This window comes from Ranitomeya imitator, chromosome 1 (assembly GCF_032444005.1).
Source record: "Ranitomeya imitator isolate aRanImi1 chromosome 1, aRanImi1.pri, whole genome shotgun sequence".
Taxonomy (NCBI): domain Eukaryota; kingdom Metazoa; phylum Chordata; class Amphibia; order Anura; family Dendrobatidae; genus Ranitomeya; species Ranitomeya imitator.
Genome location: NC_091282.1, coordinates 741134407 through 741158929, shown reverse-complemented (window position 1 = coordinate 741158929; position 24523 = coordinate 741134407). Strand labels below are relative to the sequence as shown.

Here is a 24523-nt window from a genome sequence, read left to right as displayed (position 1 = left end):
TCCTGCTGCGCATGCGCGGTCGGAAATGGCGGACACAACGCAGCAAAAAATGTTACATGTAACGTTTTTTGCTGCCGACGGTCCGCCACAACACGACGCAACCGTCGCACGACGGTTGCGACGTGTGTCAATGCGTCGCTAATGTTAGTCTATGGGGAAAAAAACGCATCCTGCAGACAACTTTGCAGGGTGCATTTTTTACCCTAAACGACGCATTGCGACGTATTCAAAACGACGGTAGTGTGAAAGTAGCCTAACTCGCAATATAAAAACATGCCCATAATTTAAAAAAAAAACAGCAAAACTTTAACCCTTTCTCATTTAAATTTGTTTTTATTGTAATCTCAGTTTTACCAATTAAATGTGGTTTCTTGTAGGCTGGCACACCAGTAGATTTAGTGACACCACTACTTGTTATGTTCTATGGAACTGGATATCTTTCTTATCTATCTGTTGGGCTTATCTGCTTCTACACTACTCTTATAAAACAGACCGGGTTGCCCAATACTGTTTAAGTGCTTCACACAACATAAAAAAACACACATCCTTACCACTTTCCCTTTGAGTTGTAACATTTACGGTATTTCTATCCTTCACTTCGTGGTTGCACTCCTGATAGAACATATGGCCAGACACTACCAGGACTTGGATACAGGTATACCAGATGCTTTGTGCAAGTCATGCCTGACTTGTTTTTGCCGAGATAGTGATTGATAAATATCATAGTGGCGTTCCGCTGCATCTTTAGAAATTAATTGCTAATGGCCTCATGGTTTCACAAATTTGCAACATATCCACACAAAAAGCGGAGAAGAAGTCACATGCTCAAGGAGTGCAAATGATAAAGATGAGAACTATACTGTGTGCATATACTCACTATGGCAGTGTTATGTTGGCCACAGATAGGTAGTTGCTGCCATTTCCTCCAACAACCTAATCGATAAGAAGCCACAGAGATATTAATATGTTCCCTTTTCAGCTTTTGTTTTACATGGATAGCAGCAAGACCAGTAGCCTACTCTTCTGTATTAAAATGACATGGATGATATCATGCTTGACAATCTTTGTCCGACTTATTTTTTCTTCGGTCTGTAGTATTAAATTAACTGCCCAGGTAAAGCTATATACTGTATTATGCATAAAACAGATCCTTGGGGGCAGTACAGGATTTGCCCCACCCCTTCGGTACCAGCTCTAGTTATAACTCAGTATTAGTTTTGGTTGTAGCTGTTAAATAAAAACAGAAAAGAGATTTAGTGAAGCCATATCTGTAGTTAAAGTGCTGTGTTGTTGAAGTGTAAGTGTATAGCTAAAGGGTGAATGTTACTAGATAGAACACAACACAGTGTTAAATCCATGCTCTCACTGGTTTAATATTAAGTACAGATTTATCAAAACAATTACAACATAAAAATAATAGCAATAGAAAAAGGAAAGCTACAACAACGTAAGTTTCAAGTACTAGTAACCCATTAAATGCTTATGGGTCCAAGGCCAATGAGAACTGACCAAAATGAACGGAATTTTGTAAGTTCAATTACAAAACTCAAATTATTTGCAATTGTGCTGATCACAGAACAGCATAATAGATACAAGTCCATATATTACATAATCACTGGATAGTGAGCTCTGCTGTTATCCACCCCACGTTAGTCAATATCCATCATCGTCATCCAGCTCACAGCCATAATCTGAAAAAACAAACAAAACAACAAAATGTTACACTTAATGTGCGGCTATATAACAATGGCATTGAAGGAAGTGTTCATGGTTATTGTCTTCCTAATCACGGGATTTACGGTCAGATTAAGTTCTAGTATGCCATAAACACTACATGGAGACAAAATTATGGCCGGCTGATAAACTCACTCGCTGGTAATGCTGCTAGGATTGTAAATTCTCTTATCTTGTTGGTTTCTTTGGAGAAGTTAAATGGAAAGTGATAAAAGTCTCAAAAACGTGCAGATATAAAATAATGTTTTGTAATATGAGGGTTAACCCCTTAGTGACCGAGCCAAATTTTTGAAATCTGACCAGTGTCACTTTATGTGGTAATAACTCTGCAACACTTCAACAAATCCCAGTGATTTTGAGATTGTTTTTTCGTGACACATTATGCTTTATGATAATGGTAAATTTAGTTCAACATTTTTTGTGTTTATTTATAAAAAATATAAAAAATTTGAGAAAAATGTTAAAAAATTAGCAATTTTCTAAATTTGAATGATTATCCCTTTAATCCAGATAGTCATACAACAGCAAACCATTAATAAATAACATTTCCCACATGTCAGCTTTACATCAGCACCATTTGTAAAATGTTATTTTATTTTGTTAGCATTTTAGGAGGTTTAAAAATGTAGCAGCAATTTTTAATTTTTTGTAAGAAATTTACCACATTTATTTTTTTAGGGACTTATCCATGTTTAAAGTGACTTTAGGGGTCCCATATATTGGGAAACCCCCAAACGTGATACCATTTTAAAAACAGCACCCCTAAACATATTGAAAACTGCTGTCAGGTAGTTTATTAACCCTTCAGGTGCTTTACAGGAATTAATGCAAAATGGCATGACAGAAATGAAAATGTGTATTTTTACCACCTAAATGTTGCTAACTTCTAAACAGATTACTATAGCCGGCAGACTCTAAGGCCGCTATTTGGTCATGAATTGCCATCGCAAACATCAGGACAACAAAATCATGATCTGAGGGCACCAATTGGGATAAAGAAGAAGCCCCCACACTCTGTTAACCATTTATAATGATGTAGTCACTATTGACAGCAGCATCTAAGGGGTTAAACAGATTTAGAAGGCGCAGATACTGATCGTGGCTGGTACAGCAAGTTGTCAGCTATAGTGTACAACCAACAGATGCTGCATTGTCATCTGTATGGGGAGGCTATTCTCTTATATCTCAGGTCAGTTAAAAGACGTATTGGCGGTCATTAAGGGGTTAAAAAACAAACAAAAAAACATTTCAGCTATTATTATTTTTGCTAGTCAAATTGCTGTTTAGTTGTTTTTGGGTGACAACTAGAATGATTGCCACCACAGCTAAATAAATGGTAACTTTGCTATATGTCTATGAGATTATGCCCAGTAATATATTGCTTCTTAATCTTGGAGTAATGGATAATCATGATAGGAACTGTAACATCGGCCCTATTTACGCTTAAAAGACCTTTAGAAAATATTCATGAAACCAAAATGTCACATTTCTTTTGCCAAACCTAAAGGAGCCATCCAACATTTTTGTTAAATTGTGCACAAATCAAGAGGTGCATAAAAAAAACAAACAAAAAAAAAACCATGACACTGACCAGCGATTTCCCACCACTTCAGTGCCACAATTCTTGTGGTCATGTTGGACTGTGTCTTGAAGTGATGATATTCTGATTACTTGCATGTGACCCATGTAGCCAATAACTGTCCTCGCGTCACGTGCCAACAGTGATTGGCTGAAGCAATCACATGCGCATGATCAGAACGTCATCACTTGTGGACACTTCTCAAAACCAATGGAACAAGAGTAGTGTCACAATAAGCAGGTGGGTATAAGTTAACGTTTATGGATCCTATGTTTAATGCCCATCTTTAAAAATGGTTTGGATGACCCTTTTTAAGTTTTGCTGAAAACTTGACAACCAAGGGCTGCAGCTTATTTTACCTTTATACAATGCATTAGTTGTTGGTTTTTAAGCTAGACAACACACTGGCTGTGAGGGATAATGGGAAGACTCATGTTCTGAGAATATTCTGCTATATTCTGATTCATTTTGTAAGAGCAGAGAAATACTTTATAAAGTGGATGTGTCATTAGACTATGCTGACATGTGTAAGGGCAGTATAGCATAAGAGACAGGAAGGCTCTACTAATATTCAAAACAATACAAAAGATATTGGGTCATTTGGTCTACTTTAAAGACACACGACTACATGTGGTATATGGTGTCAGAAGAAGATAAGGAGACAGCATGGACAATGAAGAGATGCTGCCGCACCCCAGGCTGAAGTTGCAGAGGCAACCGTCGGATGCCTGGAAGGTATTGTACATGTGACCTAGTAATTAGCACAGGACATGGCACAATCCCTTAAGGATTGCCTCAGCAACTGTGCCATCCGGCGGGAGCAGCATATACCCACACTCTATGTCTGATTGAGCAGAAGAAAAAGACCCTGCACAACTCTTTTAAATGCCAGTCTGTGCCCACAGACACAAACTGTACTATATATCTGTACTTACCATTGCCTCCCATCAGCTGAAGTGCACTGACACAATACTCCTCATCCTCCTCCTGCTCTTCTTCCTCTACTTCTTCCTCATGGTTATATGCAACGGGTCCACTTTCCACCACAACAGACGCACTCTCCACAGGGCTGCTGGATTCCTACAAAATAAAGATCATCAACTGCATGGGTGAGGATTGGTCTTTAGTATTTATTACTAGATTCAATAAACCAGTGCCAGTCAACTCTGCAAAGAGCTTATCTCCTTGGGTAACAAAGGATCGGATATGTTCAAATCCAAACTCTATAGAACAGATTGTGAAGCCTCCATAGATATTAGATAGGTGAGGCCACTAACTGTATCTGCCAACATGACATATCTTGGTTTTGTCCTGCAGATGTTGGTGGAGCAGTCTGGTTGTCTCCCTAAATATTAGCTTTGAGGTATGGATTTACTGTTATATAATATGTACAGCCAGCAATTCCAGATCTACTCTCGTATTGTAAATGAAGATGGAAAGTAAGAAGTGTCAGCTATTTTGTGATCCAAAGAGAACTGGAATAAACATTGAAACACTGCACTCCACGATCTTCACTAAGCCCTACTCTGGTTTTGTAGCATCAACCTGTCTGGTGTATAGGAAGTGTGTTTGTTCACCCATGTGCACTCAGATTATTCCATAGGGTGCTTTAATTGTGTTTAGGCACCCATTCAGTGGCTCCATAGGGGGTTACATTTGAACCCCCCGCAAAACGAGATTGAGACGTATGCACCAACTGGGTCATAGACCAGAATAGTGGTGGCTGAGCAAACTCTGTTGTGCATCATTTTCAGGCATGTTTGCCTACTGGAGACAAAGGGTACCGTCACACTATAACATTTCGATCGCTACGACGGTACGATTCGTGACGTTCCAGCGATATCGTTACGATATCGCTGTGTCTGACACGCAGCAGCGATCAGGGATCCTGCTGAGAATCGTACGTCGTAGCAGATCGTTTAGAACTTTCTTTCATCGCTGGATCTCCCGCTGTCATCGCTAGATCGGTGTGTGTGACACCGATCTAGCGATCTAGCGATGCGATCCAGCGATGCGTTCGCTTGTAACCAGGGTAAACATCGGGTAACTAAGCGCAGGACCGCGCTTAGTTACCCGATGTTTACCCTGGTTACAAGCGTTAAACTAAAAAAAAAAAAACAGCACATACTTACATTCTGGTGTCCGTCAGGTCCCTTGCCGTCTGCTTCCCGCACTGTGACTGCCGGCCGTAAAGTGAAAGCAGAGCACAGCGGCTGTGCTTTCACTTTACGGCCGGCAGTCACTGAGTGCGGGAAGCAGACTGCAAGGGACCTGACGGACACCAGATGTAAGTATGTGCTGTTTGTTTTTTTTTAGTTTAACGCTTGTAACCAGGGTAAACATCGGGTAACTAAGCGCGGTCCTGCGCTTAGTTATCCGATGTTTACCCTGGTTACCCAGGGACCTCGGCATCGTTGGTCGCTGGAGAGCTGTCTGTGTGACAGCTCCCCAGCGACCACACTACGATTTACCTACGATCACGGCCAGGTCATATCGCTGGTCGTGATCGTAGGTAAATCGTATAGTGTAACGGTACCCAAACACTCAGACGTAGTAGTCTACGAGCTTACATAGATATGCTAGTGCGATAGCTGAAAAGTAGCAGCAGGTTAGAGGTCACTGATACTAAAGGTACTGTCACACTAGACGATATCGCTAGCGATCCGTGACGTTGCAGCGTCCTCGCTAGCGATATCGTCCAGTGTGACAGGCAGCAGCGATCAGGCCCCTGCTGGGAGATCGCTGGTCGGGGAAGAAAGTCCAGAACTTTATTTCGTCGCTGGACTCCCCGTAGACATCGCTGAATCGGCGTGTGTGACACCGATTCATCGATGTCTTCACTGGTAACCAGGGTAAACATCGGGTAACTAAGCGCAGGGCCGCGCTTAGTAACCCGATGTTTACCCTGGTTACCAGCGTAAAAAAACAAACAGTGCATACTTACATTCAGCTGTCTGTCCCTTGCCGTCTGGTTCCTGCACTGACTGCTGGCCGTAAAGTGAAAGCAGAGCACAGCCACAGCGGTGAGTCACCGCTGTGTGACTCACCGCTGTGCTGTGCTTTCACTTTCACTTTACGGCCAGCAGTCAGTGCAGGAACCAGACGGCAAGGGACAGACAGCTGAATGTAAGTATGTACTGTTTGTTTTTTTACGCTGGTAACCAGGGTAAACATCGGGTTACTAAACGCGGCCCTGCGCTTAGTTACCCGATGTTTACCCTGGTTACCGGGGACCTCGGGATCGTTGGTCGCTGGAGAGCTGTCTGTGTGACAGCTCTCCAGCGACCAAACAGCGACGCTGCAGCGATCCGGATCGTTGTCGGTATCGCTGCAGCGTCGCTAAGTGTGACGGTACCTTAAGAATCTAGTCAATTTTAGCAAACAAGCTGTTAGGAGAAACACCGGAGGACGAATATCTATAGCAAAAAATCCATTTAATAGATTCAAAAAAAAAAAAAGTTAAGCTAATAAATATTTTTCAAAACCAGCCACTTCAACGTGCAATGTCTGCTTATGGAAGTTCACGGTCATCTTGGAGATTTGCTCTGTTCTATGCCCACAGGAGTTCAGTGCTAAACCAGTCATAAATAACCAATCCTAGAAAAAGGGATTAAGTGGCACAGGAGAAACTTTGTTCTTTGGGATGGATCATGCTGAGAATTTTCATCCAGTATGAGAAATGCGTGTGAGTGCCGTGGAACGCAAAATAAGCTGCTCATTGATTCGAGAAGTCCACAAGAAGAAAAGAAATGGTCTAATTAAAATGTGACCTCTTCCTAATTATCCTGCCTATTTCCATCCTGGAGAACTTCTATAAATGTGGCATTTTTGTAATGAAGAGTAAAAGTGATAATGTGTGTCCCTGGGCAGAATACTGAGCTGACTGACAAGATTACTTTGCACCTTATTGCTACTCTTGAAAATGCTGTTATATAAGTACTAAAGGCATATGATACGCAACCCTCAACCTACTGTCTCCTTCCCCATAATCCTGTAGAATGTAAGCCCGCAAGGGCAGGGTCCTCGCCCCTCTGTATCAGTCCGTCATTGTTAGTTTGTTTACTGTATGTGATATTTGTAATTTGTATGTAACCCCTTCTCATGTACAGCACCATGGAATCAATGGTGCTATATAAATAATAATAATAATAATAATAATAATAATAATAATAATAATAATATGATCACTTGGCATCTCAGGCAGAATGTGGAATATTCACATATGTCCAATGTGAGTGAAAGTATTAGAAAGGCATTCATTATTTTATAACCCTCAATCATGAGTTCTAGGAGCAAATTGGTGGGATATGTAGCTGACAGATGGAGTGCAAGTGGTTGATCCCACACTGATCTGATATTAATAAAGGGGCTTTTATGCACTGGAACTGCCATGAATTGTGCAGTGTCTGTGCATAGTACTGCAGACAAGAAATAGATGGTATATAGAGTAAGGATTTGTGCACATACAGTTTTTGGAGAGGAAGCTCAAAATTCTTCAATAACTTTTGAATTTCCACTCTAAAAACTCGGGAAAAAAAAGACCCTAACAGCATGTGCTAGCAGTTATTGGGAATGTATCCACTTGAAAAACATCTGAAAAAACACTTAAAAATAACTGAAGATTCTTTCTATTCATCACTATAGTTAAACGTCTTTATGTGCTCTCTCTTTTGAGCGTTTTTATTTCCAGCCTCACGTTTTGAAATATGCCTGGTGGGAGAATAGAAGGTGCATGTCACTTTCAGAAGTGGCTCCTGATGGCATCAGCTCCAAACTCACCACTGTCCAATCAGAAGACTGCAAAATGCTTCAAAAACAATAGTCAAGCGGTTTCCTCAAGTAAATTTGTCATTTTTTTACCCATTCAAAAAATAAAATCTGTGTACACACACTTTAATAGTTCTTTAACCTGATCTAAAGTGGTTTGGATTAGCCAATTGTACGTCCTTAAAGGAGTTGTGCCATCAGGACAGCCTATTGCTCTAGCAGGTCTGCTATAATAACTACGAAGGGAATTTGATCGATGAGTCAACCCTTTATAATTAAAGAGGTTCCATACTTTTCAAGATTGACTGCATGCGCTTTCAATTTGTAACTTAAGGCCCCGTCACACTTAAGGAGATCGCTAGCGAGATCGCTGCTGAGTCACAAGTTTTGTGACGCAACAGCGATCTCAGTAGCGATCTCGCTATGTGTGACACGTAGCAGCGACCAGGCCCCTGCTGTGAGATCGCTGGTCGTGTCGGAATGGCCTGGGCCATTTTTTGATCGTTGAGGTCCCGCTGGGTAGCACACATCGCTGTGTTTGACACCTTACCAACGACCTCGTTGACAGGACGTCCCATTGAATCATCATGAAATAGCATCGTTCTACAGGTCGCTACAGTTCGCCGCATCGCTGCTGCGTCGTTGGGGAGATCGCACTGTGTGACATCTCACCAGCGACCACATAGCGACGCAGCAACGATCCCTGACAGGTCGTATCGTTGTCGGGATCGCTTTAGCGTCGCTAAGTGTGACGGGGCCTTTATGTCCACAAGTACAAAATGGCCATCAAGCTTTGACAAAGAACGTTTGTGTACATTTGAAACGTGTCACTTTGCACCTCTTTGCCTTGGATGTAATCTAAAATACTTTCACCAGGAGCTGGAATATTTCTCATCTATCACATGAAAGGTAGGATTGTGGTTTTAGTGCATACTGAACTATCAACATCGGTGATCTAGCATAACTTTTCCCTTTTTACAGAATGGTTATACCCTTTGATTTTGGTACTCACCATCATAAACCTTAATGCTAAGGCTATATGGCGAGTTGGGCTGCAACACAAATTGCATGGCCAAAGATTGCTGTTTGCGGCTGCCTAATGCTGGTAAATGGGATCTGCAACAAGCAAGTCAAAAAAAGTTGTAACCAATTGTATTTTTTATTCTTTTACTTGCGGGTTGCAAAATGACCCCATTCACTTGCAGTACACTGCGTTGTAGCACTGGACACAGCGATGTTTGGCCACTCAAAATTGCACTTTAGTCCCAGTCTAGAAGGATAGCAGTAGTGCGGTGCCTGGTAGGGTGAGAGGGACTGTTTTGATTATTGGGCGACCAGACCAGTGCTGACCACATATTGCTGATGCACAAGAAACGCCTGCTCTATCGATTGTAGAAGACTGTTCACATGTAATCCCCAAACAGGTATCAGTTATAATAGGAGCATATTAAGCGATTCCCTAATCTGAAAGATTATTGCTCAGTTTTCCAACCCTCATAATATGTAAATAAATAAAATTTCTAATTATCATATTGTAACCAGCAAATTGCCATATACCCATAAGAATTGACCCCATGCTCATCTGTACATATGAATCCTAGGAACATCTGCTAGAACATAAAATGATGGTTTATTTTATAAAACATCTCATTTTAATGACAGGCAGCCAAAGGGTATTTAATATTTCACTTGGGATGATTTCAGTTCTATGCATTAAATGTCATTCTCGCTGCAAGCATCTGTCACTAGAACAAGACAATCCGGGCTCGTTCTGCGCTGGCAGACTAATCAAACAGCGGGTATTCCTTGTGATTGACCCAAGACTGACATATGTGCGTCTGTACATGAGCTCTCACACCACGGGGAACACTATCCTGGTATCCGGTGAGTATGTGTGTGTATGGAGATGCATCTACTCACAGTAACCACAAAGTAAAAGTTCTCCCTGGCTTTATATGGAGGGTACATGAAAGTAATCAACGCCTAGATCACTGGAGCCAGCCTAATGGAAGCACTGTAAACAAGACGCGGCTTCAGTCTCTTTGCTTCCCAGCTGTAGCTTCCCCTGACCTTTATTGTAATAAAATGCAATCTGACAGGTACCTGCTCCACTGCTGCCTTCTTCGGTGGTTGCGTAGAAACCAACGGCCTTAATCTGAAAGACAAAATAGAAAGTGATCATGGCTGCTCCTTGCAATTAATAAAAGATGAAGCTCAGCAATATCAATAGGCAGCAATACATATGACCTGCAACAAATAATATCTATAAAGCTGCGAGGTAAGAACAGAATCATTGGATATAAACATCCATCCCTGCGGCATATACAAATGGGCGCAGATTTACTAATCCCATATACTAAATAGACAGTCTATACTTAGGATAGAGAATCTGAAAATGCTCCACATTTATCACACTGGCTCATGCAAAATGATAACTCTTTAGACATTTTTTACTATCCTTACACCACCCCTTGGTTGGCCTACTTGGCACCATTTTTTTTTAGCTCTTAAGATTTGGTGCACGTTGTATTTCAGGGCTCATACCCATCACCATGAACAAAATTGGTCCGATATTGTCCCTGAAAAGTTGGACGAGTGTCATGCGAGTACAATGCGATTTTCCTCACCTAGCATCCATCTGACATGCGTATGCAATGCGATTTTAACATTAGCTTTTAAATAGAGTAACTATCTGTCATTAAAAGATAGTTTTGAAAGTAAATATTCTTCAACACATAGATAGATATAGATAGAAATATGTGAGTGCATATATTAGTACAGTGCGTGTGTAGCTTACTGTACATGTATTTAATTAACAAACAAATAAATTATAGTAAAAAATGGTGTGGCATCCCCAAACTTTTGCTAAACAGCTGAGGTCTGAAGTTTCTAGCCTGGGAAGGGGGTAGTACACATGCAGCTTCCCAGGCTATAAAAATCAGTTTACAGCTGTATACTTAACCTTTACTGGTTATTAAAGTGAGAGACCCCCCAAAAAATGAGGTGGGGCTCCTCTATAACCAGCAAAGGCTAGGCAAACAGCTGCAGGGTGATCTTACTAGCCTAGGAAGGGACCATGGATATTGGCCTCCTCACAGACTAAAAACATCAGCTCTCAGCAGCACCTCAAATGGTGTATCCATAAGATTCGACAATTCTGGCGCTTAGCTTCTGCTATTCCCACTTGCTCTGATGCGGTAGCAAGTGGGGTAATAGTATTAGGGTTGATGTCAGCTCTGTATTGGCAACTGACATCAAGTTCAGAGGTTAGCAATGGAGAGACGTTTATAAGACGCCCCCATTACTGACCCCATAGTCATATTGGGGCAGCATGGTGGCTTAGTGGTTAGCACTGTAGCCTTGCAGCACTGGAGTCCTGGGTTCAAATCCCACCAAGGACAACATCGGCAAAGAGTTTGTATGTGCTCCCCGTGTTTGCGTGGGTTTCCTCTGAGTACTCTGGTTTCCTCCCACATTCCAAAGACATACTGATAGGGAATTTAGATTGTGAGCCCCATTGGGGACAGTGATGATAATGTCTGTAAAGCGCTGAGGAATATGTTATGTTAGCACTATATAAAAATAAAGATTATTATTATATTGGAAATTAAGAAACTGACACCTTTATTTGAAACATAAAAAAACAAAGTTATAACTATATTCACTAAGGCCCATGCCTTTTGTAAAAGAAAAAAACAACAACAAAAACAACCATTTTCCTCACCTGTCAGATGAGATGATAATCCAGTGGTCCCGCGATGAGTGTAGCTCTGCTACGTCTAGACGCCAGGCTGAACATTGGCATGATGCGAGCATTTAACTAGGCAGACAGCAGAGACACTGAGTTATGCATCACAGTGCAGCATCAGTGTCTCCCGATGACGTGAATAAGGTGAGCAAAGTTCTTAGCTAATGAACTCCGTGCACCTCACTGCTAGAGCGTGAGAAAGTTATCACGCCAGCGGTGACGTGAAGTCACAGAAGTGGTGCAAAATATGAGACAAATGTCTAGTTGCTGAATGGAGTACATTTCTGTTGCGGTGAATGGCAGTTGAAAAATGTATCAAAATTCATTAAAGAGGTGACACCTCAATTAATTTGGCGCATCTTCATGCAGACTGGCATACAGAACACCAGCATTGATACATTAGTGCCTTACTTTAGCCCCTGTGGTAAAGCTGATGACTTGCATCGGGTAACTAGATGTTGCATGTGCCACCCAATGGTCCTGGTCATTTGCTGGAGAAACATGGCTGTCACTTGACAGACTTACTTTGAAGAGTCCTGGCTGAATGGGTCAGATAAATTCACTGATTACTAGACATCTCAGAATACAGTGATCTGCATACTCTAGCACTCACATGGACAGTGAATGGAGAGAAGGTGCAAATTCTTAACTTTCACCATGTTCACAGGATTTCTGGAGGTAACCTATGGATAAGGGATAATGTACCAGCTTAGGAAAAAGGAAAACCCTTTGCTTATTTTGCAGTCTACTATGTATAGTTATTCAGAGGGGAGGTAGAAGTCATATGGTAGCAAATTTTAACAAGAGTGCTAATTATAAAATATATATTTTTTTGCCAAAAATGATGCTTTTGGGTAAAAAAACAGATTAGATTTACCCTGTACAAAAGTACTAAGGTCCCTTAATGGTTTCTCCAGCACATTGAGGCATTAGGGTACCTGTTGTGCAGAAAACTGCAACTCAGCCCTATTCACTGGAACAGATCTATGTTGAATGTCCCTGCACAGTGGGTTGCCAGGAGCGCTGCTCTGCAGGAGAAATACCAAAGGAACATTGATCTTAGTTTTTCAGGATCGATCAATATGTTGTGGCATATACTAGCAACATGCTTTAACATTTGAAGGTGAGAAAATCCAATAAGACGAAGGAAACCGACCAAAGTTCCTTTATACAGAATTGTATTCCCTGTTCTCATGTCACTGCATAAGTTTATCAGTTGGTACAAGTTATGGCCACCACTTTAAAAGCAGAATAAAACTGAAAGTGAGGAAATAAGGAAAACTAAAGAGAAGGCCCATACCATGAACTTCCTAGATTAAACATACTTTACAGCTGTTATAGATTTGTTTTGGATTTTTTTTCCTGGCACAAAACTCCAAACCCCTTGCGCATGCAGAAATTGGATACTATTCTGGCTGCCCAAAGCCATCACCACTTAGGTGGAGCTCAGGAGAGCACTGTGTACAGATTGAACACAGTATATACAGTACGATCCCCTATAACGGCAGCAGCAGGAACCTGATCTCAAGATAGGAGAGGGTGTCTTATGGTCCAGCGATCATCCATTTATCACCAATTCTACAAGTTCTGGTTGGAATCCCCTTAAAGGGGTTGTCCTCCACTAGACAAACCCTGCTTAATCAATTCAGGGATCCACAGAAAGTAAAAACATTATATATACGCACCCCCCGCTGCCATGCCATTCCAACGATGTCAGTGTTGCAGTTCCCGGTGGGCGATGTGACATTGGTGTGTTAGAGGATCACTGCAGCTAATCAGAAGCCACTTACCGGCCGGTCAGCACAGACATGGCTTGAGCGGTGCCACCGCATGAGAGGTTTTTATTTTCCATTGTGCCCTTGATTGATTAAGTGGACAACCCTTTTAATTTATAAAGGTTGCTGTTCTTTTTGATGGTAAGACCTTGTGCTCCAGGACTTACATATATTTTTTAAGATTCTGAATTAAGTGGTCCTCTGGAGACAGGACACACTCTCCCCCCTTTCACTTAACAAGAACAGAGCTAGATTGCTTTTTCCACATGTTCTGACCTTTGACAAAGTGAGCAGCTGTTGCCTTGGCTGCCATATGGAACCTTATCTTCCTGGCTGCCATCGCTGCATCTGTTGTACCTACCAACTACGCAGGGCCGGTGTGCTGTAATGTGCCAGCTCCGAGTCATTTTTCAGGGTGACTGAAGACGATGCATCACTACAGTGAGCAATAGGCAGCGCTCTTCATTCTTTTGCGCATGTTAATTTCACTGGCAAAGACCGGAGGAGACAAATTGAGAGGATTGAAGAAAAGATTAACTGAGCCCTTTAACAAAGAAAACTTTGAAATAGGGGAATGGCTGCTATAATTTGGTCCCTATTATAGAGAGAAGCAGGTTGTTACAAGGCATTGTGAGCAAAGTCTATAAAAGCTTTGGGAATTTCTACCCAATTGTGCCCTGTCAATGTGTCCATTGTGCAGGAACATATCATTACCAACGGTATAACCTCAATTACACAGACAACTCCAAAAAGGAGGTTTCCTGGAACATTCCTGTGCACTTATGGATGGCAGGACTGAGGGGATTTATGTAAATTACACAGAATATATACACTACTCAAAAAAATAAAGAAAACACTAAAATCCCACATCCTAGATATCACTGAATGAAATATTCTGGTTGCAGATCTTTATTCATAAAATTGTGGAATGCGGTGAGAACAATAAAACCTAAAAATGATGAATGTAAATCACATCTAATATCCCATGGAGATCTGGAGTTGGAATGATGATCAAAATCAAAGTGGAAAATCAAATTGAAGGCTGATCCAACTTCAGTGGAAATGCCTCAAGACAAGGAAATGATGCTCAGTAGTGTGTGTGGCCTCCACGTGCCTGTATGACCTTCGATACAATGCCTGGGCATTGTCCTGATGAGGCGGTGGATGTTATCCTGAGGGATCTCCTTCCAGACCTGAATTAAGGCATCAGTCAACTCCTGGACAGTCTGTGGTGCAATGCGGCTTTGGTGGATGGAATGAGACATGATGTCCCAGATGTGCTCAATTGGATTCAGTGCTGGGGATCGGGTGGGTCAGTCCATAGCATCAATGCCTTCATCATGCAGGAACTGCTGACACACATCAGTAACATGAGGCCTAGCATTGTCATGCATCAGAAGGAACCCAGGGCCCACTGCACCTGCATATGGTCTCACAATGGGTCTGAGGATCTCATCCTGGTACCTACTGGCAGTCAGGGTACCTCATGCTAGCACATGGAGAGCTGTGCGGCTCTCCAAACAAATGCCTCCCCACACCATTCCTGACTTACTGCCAAACCAGTCATGCTGGAGGATGTTGCAGGCAGCAGAACGCTCTCCACGGCATCTCCATACTCGGTCACGTCTGTCACATGTGCTCAGTGTGAACTAGCCCTCATCTGTGAAGACCATAGCGTGCCAGTGTCGAATCTGCCAATCTTGGTGTTCTCTGGCAAAAGGCAATCACCCTGCATGGTGTTGGGCTGTAAGCCCAACACCCACTTGTGGACATCAGGTCCTCATAACCCTGATGGAGTCTGTTTCTGACAGTTTGAGCAGACACATGGGTGTTAATGGCCTGCTGGAGGTCATTTTGCAGGGCTCTGGCACTGCTCCTCCTGTTCCTCCTTGCACAAAGGAGGAGGTAGTGGTCCTGCTGCTGGGTTGTTGCCCTCCTACGGCCCTCTCCATGTCTCCTGGTTTACTGGCCTGTCTCCTGGTATCTGCTCCATGCTCTGGACATTGTGGTGACAGACACAGACCCTTCTTGCCACAGCTTGCATTGATGTGTCACCCTGGATGAGCTGCACTACCTGAGCAACCTCTGTGGGTTGTAGACAACACCTCATGTCCCTGTACAGGTCCTCTAGGGGTGAGAGCAATGACAAAATGCAAAAGTGACAAAAACAATCAAAAAAGGATGAGAACAGAGAAATGGTCTGTGGTCACCCCCTGTAAAACCACTCCTTTATAGGGGTTGTCTTGCTAACTGCCTATCATTTCTAACTGTTGTCTGTTACACTTCCACAACAGCAGAGGAAATTGATTCACAATCAGTGTTGCTTCATAACTCGATGGGTTGATTTCACAGAAGTATGATTGACTTGTAGTTACATTGTGATGTTTAAGTGTTCCCTCAATTTTATATATATATACACCGTATATACTCGAGTATAAGCCGAGATTTTCAGCCCACTTTTTTGGGCTGAAAGTCCCCCTCTCTGCTTACACTCGAGTCATACCCAGGGGTCGGCAGGGGAGGGGGAGCGGGGGCTGTGGAATTATACTTACCTACTCCCGGCGCGGTCCCTGCACATCCATGCTTCTTCCAGCGCTGCAGTTTCTTCCTGTACTGAGTGGTCACATGGTACCGCTCATTACAGTAATGAATATGCGGCTCCACCTCCCAAAGAGGTGGAGACGCATATTCATTACTGTAATGAGCGGTAACGGTGACCGTTCACTACAGGAAGAAAATGCGGCGCTGGGGAACAGACCTGCAGCGACGGCTCCAGGAGCAGGTAAGTATGATGGGGGGCAGTGTGCGATACTCACCTGTTCCTCATGCCACCGGCAGCGCCGCTGTGTCTTCCGCATCCTCTGCAGTGACGTTCAGGTCAGAGGGTGCGGTGACGCGATTAGTGCGCGCCGCCCTCTTCCTGATCGTCGGTGCAGAGGATGGGAAGACAGCGGCGGTCAGCGGTGGAACGGGAAAGGTGAGTATGTAATTTTTTTATTTTTTTAATCGCAGCAACAGCTTTTGGGCCAAATATCTGTATGGAGCATGTTATGTGGCCATGTGTAGCATTATATGGGGGCAAATGTCTGTATGGGGCATCTTATCCATCCATGTGCAGCATTATATGGGGGCAAATGTCTGTATGGGGCATCTTATCCGGCCATGTGCAGCATTATATGGGGGGAAATGTCTGTATGGGGCATCTTATCCAGCCATGTGCAGCATTATATGGGGGAAAATGTCTGTATGGGGCATCTTATCCGGCCATGTGCATCATTATATGGGGGCAAATGTCTGTATGGGGCATCTTATCCGGCCATGTGCAGCATTATATGGGGGCAAATGTCTGTATGGGGCATCTTATCCGGCCAAGTGCAGCATTATATGGGGGCAAATGTCTGTATCGGGCATCTTATCCGGCCATGTGCAGCATTATATGGGGCAAATATCTGTATGGGGCATCTTATCCGGCCATGTGCAGCATTATATGGGGGCAAATATCTGTATGGGGCATCTTATGTGGCCATGTGCAGCATGATATGGGGGCAAATATCTGTATGGGGCATCTTATGTGGCCATGTGCAGCATTATATGGGGCAGTTATCTGTATGGAGCATCTTATGGGGCCATGTGCAGCATTATATGGGACAAATATCTGTATGGAGCATCTTATGCGGCCATGTGCAGCATTATATGGGGCAGTTATCTGTATGGAGCATCTTATGGGGTCATAATCAACATTTGTGCAGCATTATATGGGGCATATTTTAATATGGAGCATCTTATGGAGCCCATCATAAACTGTATGGAGCATTATATGGGGCTCCTGATTCAATATGGATATTCAAAAACACTTAACCTACTGATGTCTCAATTAATTTTACTTTTGTTGGTATCTATTTTTATTTTTGAAATTTAACGGTAGCTGCTGCATTTTCCACCCTAGGCTTATACTCGAGTCATTAAGTTTTCCCAGTTTTTTGTGGCAAAATTAGGGGGGTCGGCTTATACTCGGGTTGGCTTATACTCGAGTATATACGGTGTGTATATAAATATATATATATATATATATATATATATATATATATATATATATAGCGACAGTAGGAATTTTTTATATATTCCATCAGCTTTTTATCTTTCAATTATTATTCAATGTGTATATAGCCCCAACATATTCTGTGGTGTGCTACAGCTCATTCCAGATTCCCCCCCAGATCTTAGATACAGATGCTAACTTGACTGATATTAAAATAAAATACAGACTAAATAAAAGTCAGAGTCCGATCTGTGCATTCCATGAAACTGTATATTTACTGGTGAGTCTGGAGAAAATTATTGTGCAGGAGACAACAGATTTATCCTCTAGAAAACATCTTCATAACCAGACCCGCGTATTAGAGCGACTTCATTGAGTAACAATTTACTGTAAATTTGTAAGGATATTCTACATCTAACGATAATTTGATGACTACTGAGGAATGCTTACTAGATGTTTACATTCCAGTTACCAAACGACTTTTCATTCACTATAACTGGTCACAACTAGAGAGGAGCGACATGGGTACAATATTATATGAAGAAAGAGGGAAGAAGTACTTCACCCTAGTAGGTTATTATACTGACCCTTCCTACCAGCGGAGGTTGGCACCCTAAACCTGCGCACTGGCGCCCCCACTCAACATTTCTTCCCTCTTTCTTCATATAAAATATGTACCCATGTCTTTTTATGGGGTGTGGACTGAGAAATTATATGTAATTTTCTATTGAGATTTTATATTGAAATCTATTAAAGGTTATGTTTTAATACATGATTTCAGCATTATTCGGTGATTGGTTAAAATTTTGGGTGTCTCTAATATTTGAAAAATTCGGTGACTAGATAATTTCTCCCATATGTTCCTCCAGTATTGTTCAATCTCTGCTATTGGTGGAGTTGCTGCCTTTGTGCTGTTACTCTGTAGTTGGGAGTACACCTTGGATGGTTCTTTGGAGAACAGGGCATTTATCCTCTTAGCCTCAACTGCTCTGGTGTATCTCCCTAGTCTTGCAGCGAGTACTGCGAGCTTCTGTTTTGCAGTCTCCAGGACTTCAGTTGGGGTCAGGCCTTTGTACTTGTCTAACTTGGTCCTGTGCACTGCGGATGGCAGCGTATTTCCTCCTTGCTTCCTCCGTGAAGCTCTGCCCAGGCCCCACCTACTGCGTCCAGCATTTACCTATGTACATATCTTTAACATTTGGTACGCAGGGACATGTGTTGTATGCGGATGTGTTCGCATGCGGCGATTTGAGGTGTGCGGCGCCCAGACGGAAATGCAAAATTTACTACATGCAAGGTTTGGTATATGCCTGTGCCTTTTGCACCATGATAACATGGCCAGTGACGTCACAGTGCAGGGATAACGTGGCCAACGATGTCACAGTGCAGGGATAACATGGCTAGTGATGTCACAGTGCAGAGATAACGTGGCCAGTGATGTCACAGTGCAGAGATAACGTGGCCAGTGACGTCACAGTGCAGGGATAATGTGGCCAGCGACGTCACAGTGCAGGGATAATATGGCTAGTGATGTCACAGTGCAGAGATAACGCGGCGAGTGACGTCACAGTGCAGAGGTAACGTGGCCATTGACGTCACAGTGCAGGGATAACGTGGCCAGTGACGTCATAGTACAGGGATAATGTATCCAGTGACATTAGATCACAAGAATTACACAGTGATATCACAAGTCAGGCATAATGTATAACATATACAGTTGCGACCAAAAATTTTTTTGCATTTTTTGTTTTAAAGTGTGATTACTGCTGTCTGGTAGTTGTGATGGCATTTTTCCTGGTGATTTTGGCAAACCGGAAGCAAATGGCTGTCAGCTATACGGATGGACCAGATGTCAGGGAGCTTATTATTCTGAGAGTGAAGTCAGGCAAAAGCCAAAAAGAGGTAGTAATGGAATTCAACTGTTCTCAGAGTCAAGTGTCACGTATAATAAAGAAAGAAAAAGAAAACAAAGGTTATGGATCAGCTGACAAACCTAGAAGTGGACAACCACGAAAAACTTCCTCGAAGGTTGATCACATTATAAAGAAAAAGTCAGTGTCTGAAGTCCATAAAAGTGCTGTACAGATTTCGCAAGAAATAAAAGAAGAATATGGAGTCAAAGTAAGTTGCCAATCTGTGGTGCGACGGCTAAGAGCAGTAGGGTTGAATGCATGTGTTTCAGTCAAGAAGCCTTTGATCTCAGCAAAACACCGGAAAGCCTGACTTGAGTTTGCCAAAGAACATAGTCAATGGAAAGAGACAGATTGGTCTTAGGTGTTGTGGTCGGATGAATCAAAGTTCAATCTGTTTGGTAGTGATGGCAAGCACTATATAGACTGCCCAATTGGAAAAGGTAAAGATGTAAGGTACCAAACACCTACAGTGCAACATGGTGGTGGCAATGTCATGGTCTTGGGCTGCTTTTCTGCATCTGCCATTGGTCCTCTGCATGGAATTGATGAAAATATGAATGCTACCATGTACAAGGATATATTGGAGAATGTAATGCTGCCACATGGTAAAACCAAAGTAGGCAGGGGCTGGGAATTCAAGCAAGACAATGATCCTAAGCATACATCCAATTTAAAAATTGGTTAACAAAGAAAAACGTTCGCCTTTGCAATGGCCAAGCCAACCACCAGATTTAAACCATATAGAGCATCTTTGGGATGAGTTGAGGCCTGTAACCATAGAAATAAAGATGAAATGTTTGCAGATATGCAAATGGGATGGCGCAAGATGTCTTGAATATCCTAGTGACTTCAATGCCCCGTCCGTGTGGTGCATTAATTAAAGCAAGAGGTTTTCCTACAAAATACTAAGTTATGGCATGGTAAGCAAGGAATTACTCTTTATGTTGTGATCAATAAATAGTATATGCAAAACTTTAGGCAGTCAGTTTTCTTTAATTAAATGACCATACCTACATTCTAAAGCATTTTGGTTAAAATTAAGGTCCTGCATGATGAGAACTCCATGCACTTTCAATTCATCACCAGAAAAATGGCATCACAACAACCAGACAGAAGTAATCACACTTTTAAAAAAGTGCTAAACTTTTTGTCACTACAGTAGCTTATTACAATGCACTCACAAAATAAATGATATGCACGTTTTGACATCACATGGGAAAAAAGGATTTCACATGTAAATCTAAAGCACATGATGTCCCAGTATAGGCATTATGCAGAGAATAATGCACCCAGCAGTTGTCACCATGCAGTTCCATAAAAAAGCTTTAGAAGGTTTTGCATTCTATTTTGCGCACTCCTTTCACTATCCGTAGACATCACGTACGGCATTTTATGCCCAGGTGGAAATAGGCTCTTTAATTGTATGGTCCATTAAAAGAACCTGTGCCCGCTATTCTGCTAGTCATGCCCATGTTATATCTTTGCCCAGTGAGGCCTAGAAGGAAATGGCTTCTGAGAGCTGGGTCATTCCATTTGGCCGGCCCTCACTTTGGCCTCACTGGAAGGTTAAAGGACGCATTAGCAGTGTATGAAACTCCAGTGTCACTGGAGGCTGCCATGTCCTTGGCTATTCGGGTGGATAGAGAAACAAGGGGAACACAGCTTGAGTAGACTCAGAAAGAAACACAGACGTCCTTCAGCGGCACCAAAGAGGAAGATAGCCAACTGCTATAGCTCCAAACCTCAACAGGGAAATGGAAATATCACCCGCAACTCCAGCAGTAAGCTGAGAGTTAAAAACACCCGGTACCAGGTTTGTCCATTAGAGTAGGAGGAAGGTTGCCACTGGGTCCTAGAGTCAGAAGGACCAAGAAGAAGTCTGCAAAGCAAACTGCTGAGAATTTCTGCAGTCAGACGCATTGAGGTTGCAGAGGTGCAAAATACTGCGGTCCATCTTCTGGCACACCCATCATCATCCACATGGGAGTAGTATGCTTAGCATTCTGGATGCACAGCAATAAGCCTTTACTGCTGCTGTGGCAGGTGCCAGATGTCACTTTTTCCTAACTGAACAGCAAATGTCCATATGCAGAAATATGCAGTAAACAACCCTTCTACATACTAGTGTGTGGTCCAGAAGCAAACAATCGGCTTCCAATCTTCAGCTTCATTTTCGGGCCAACTGATCCACTAGCATTTTTTTTATTATATCCTTATAGATAAGCAGAAACTTTCTTCAGATCATCCGTGTCTGCTGTTTGGCTGCCGGTCAGTCATGTACGTGATTATATAATACAGTGTAAGCTACTTTACCAGCTGGAAAATGAGTTTGGAAAAAAATATCATGCTGGGTCCCACAGTATTTCAAAATGAGCTCACCGCAGGCCCATATGCTTGGCATAATCACAGCCCTTTACAGCTATAAACGTCTGGGAAAAAAACAAGAGCTGGGGACAGGAATGGCACTCAATATTACCAATTAAAATTCCATTTCTAAGTACAGCACTATGTTCATCCGAAGACGAGCTCAGCTGTAAAATAGAAGCACTCTAGGAAGATACAAAAGGGAAGCATCCGCTTCTGTAGGCGGCTTTGTAAATATGAATAAAATGTCCGTTAGGAAAAAGGCTCACCGAGATCACCACATACGGTATATATAGACAAGTTTGCCTGATGAGCTTCCGGATAATCATGTTTTCCACTTTTGTAAATTTAGTTGTATTTTTTTTACCTTGTGTTCATACATAGCAGTTAGTCTGATAAATGAGGTCTGCGGTGTAAAGCATGGAAAGGAACAGATCAGCAAGGGCTTTTGAACCGAAAATAAAAATTACACGGCGCTGCGGGAGGAATAGAGAGATGTACACATACAGGGAAAAAATATATATAATTGCGGTGCTAATGTTGTGCTATAAATTGGTTATAAAGGGGAAGGATACAGTGTATCTAGAAGGTACTGAAAATAAGGTGTATACTGGTATACTACAATAAACTCCAGAGAACAGTCAAAAATATGCTGCAGTCCCGTTAGCAGTTATGGTAAGTAAATACAGTGCTGTGCAGTAAAACAATGGGATGGGATCTGAGCCTAAAAAAGAATCTTCGACCACCTCAGACTCCCAATGACAGTGCAGATAAGCTGTAGTCTGATCACAGCTGTGCCTGGGGAGACAGAGCTAAACAGTAGGCATTACTGAAGGAAAGAAAAATCAGGCATATGATAAAAAAGTAGCAACCACAACCTCAGGGTAGCTGCTCCATCTGACCACTGCCTGGCATAGGCCACATAAGAGCCATTACAGAGATGCCATCTGTGAGTACAGAAAAGGATTTGCAATGAGCTTCACATGTATCTGCAAGTAAAACATAGCAACGGAGGTCATATGTACATATAAATCTTACATTTCAGGTAAATAATAAAATATAAGGCGGTCGCAAGCATGTCCATAATTCAGAGTTGAGAATTATTTACCGTATTATTCTCTTTAATGTTTCGCCTAGGGCAACTAAAGCCGTCACACTGCATATACAATGTTCCCCCAGATTACCATTTCCTGACGATATAGGTAAAGGTCTGCTTTTATAATTACCTTCAGAGATTAGTTCTGTGAAATCGTTAAGTACAATATTGCTACAACGTTGTTATTTTCATGTAGAGCATTTCTGTGCCGCCGTTTGTGTAATGCGGTATCCAATGAATGCACTGCAGATTTCAGGTCGGTGGAAACGGATCCACCATAGCTATTCAATAGAAGCCATAATGCTGGTGTGAACAGAGCCATGTCTATTCCTCAGCTCCCCTAACAGGGCAGAGAACACCTGTGGCCATGTCTACGCACTGACATTAGTTTGCTGACATATTGTGAAATTGTCACCTGTTGAGAGACTTGGGAAGGACAGTGTTGGCTTTTCATTTTCAAAAGTTTTCCCCCCATCATTGAAAGGATTGGTGATTACTTACAGATTGGAGGGAGGCCAACCGCTGTGAGCTCCACTGATTCCGAGAATGGAGCCCGGAAATGAGCTACTGCGCCATACATTGTCTGGGGCTGTGGAGGATGGCACTCATCTTTTTCGAGAAGTCCTCTAGAGTATGAATCGAGCAGTGGCGCACATAAGCTGCCATTACTCCATTCTGACTGGGCACTTCTTCTAATCCACAGTTTATCACCTATGCTTTGGATAAGTGATGACTTTACATGATGGAAATAACCCTTTATGAGACACTCTCATCTTAGGCGTTTATGGAATATCTAATATATAAGTCATGTATACCTGATGGGTGAAAGTCCCAACCTCCTCTGAGACCATCACAGGCCCCTTTCATACATCAGTTTTTTGCTATCAGTTGCAATCCGTTTTCTTCTCATAGACTTGATTTAGCGACAGATGGCCTCACGTTTCATCCGTTGAAAATTGTTTGTCCGGCGACCGGAGACAACGGACAAAGTAACGTTTTTTGTGTCCGTTGAAAAAACGCACAACGACGGATCCGTCGCTAGTCAGATCCCTACAAAAAATTGATCCGTCGCATCAGTTTTTCACAATCTCGACGGATCCGTCGATCCAATGGATTGTGACTGACGGCGAAAAACTGATGTGTGTAAGGGGCCTTAGTCTTTTGGAGTTATGTAAGGGGCAAGGGTTGTGGTCTGATTTTCTATAATGCCAGCCTCACACGTTCACATTTCATTACCTGTGTACGGACCATTGTTTTCCTGATCTAAACTAGCAGCCTCATATATGCCTATTAGCTCATAAGATTCATGGCCAGTCCGGAAATCACGATCCATTCAGGGACCATAAAATATGGATGTGTGAAGGCCACCTAATTCTTATAGATTTAATAAAAAGTGTTGTGTGTAAGCTCGGCCTTAATTTATGTGGGGAAAACCAGCTGGCTGGGCATAGGACCCCCAATTTCCGAGTTGGTGTGGGGCCGATAAAAAAACTTTAGTCAATATTTAT

General features: G+C 42.4%; 1 protein-coding gene across 1 annotated transcript in view; it reads right to left on the bottom strand.

The window, feature by feature from the left end:
* Positions 1-1348: 1348 nt before the first annotated feature.
* BRF1 (BRF1 general transcription factor IIIB subunit) overlaps positions 1349-24523 on the bottom strand; it is a 372560-nt gene continuing 349385 nt past the window's right edge. Inside the window, exons 16-18 of the mRNA XM_069734087.1 lie at positions 10184-10235; positions 4249-4393; positions 1349-1691 (exon numbers count right to left, since the gene is read on the bottom strand). Coding sequence (XP_069590188.1) covers positions 1654-1691; positions 4249-4393; positions 10184-10235 — 235 coding nt within the window. The 3' untranslated portion in view covers positions 1349-1653. The remainder of the gene's footprint in view (positions 1692-4248; positions 4394-10183; positions 10236-24523) is intronic.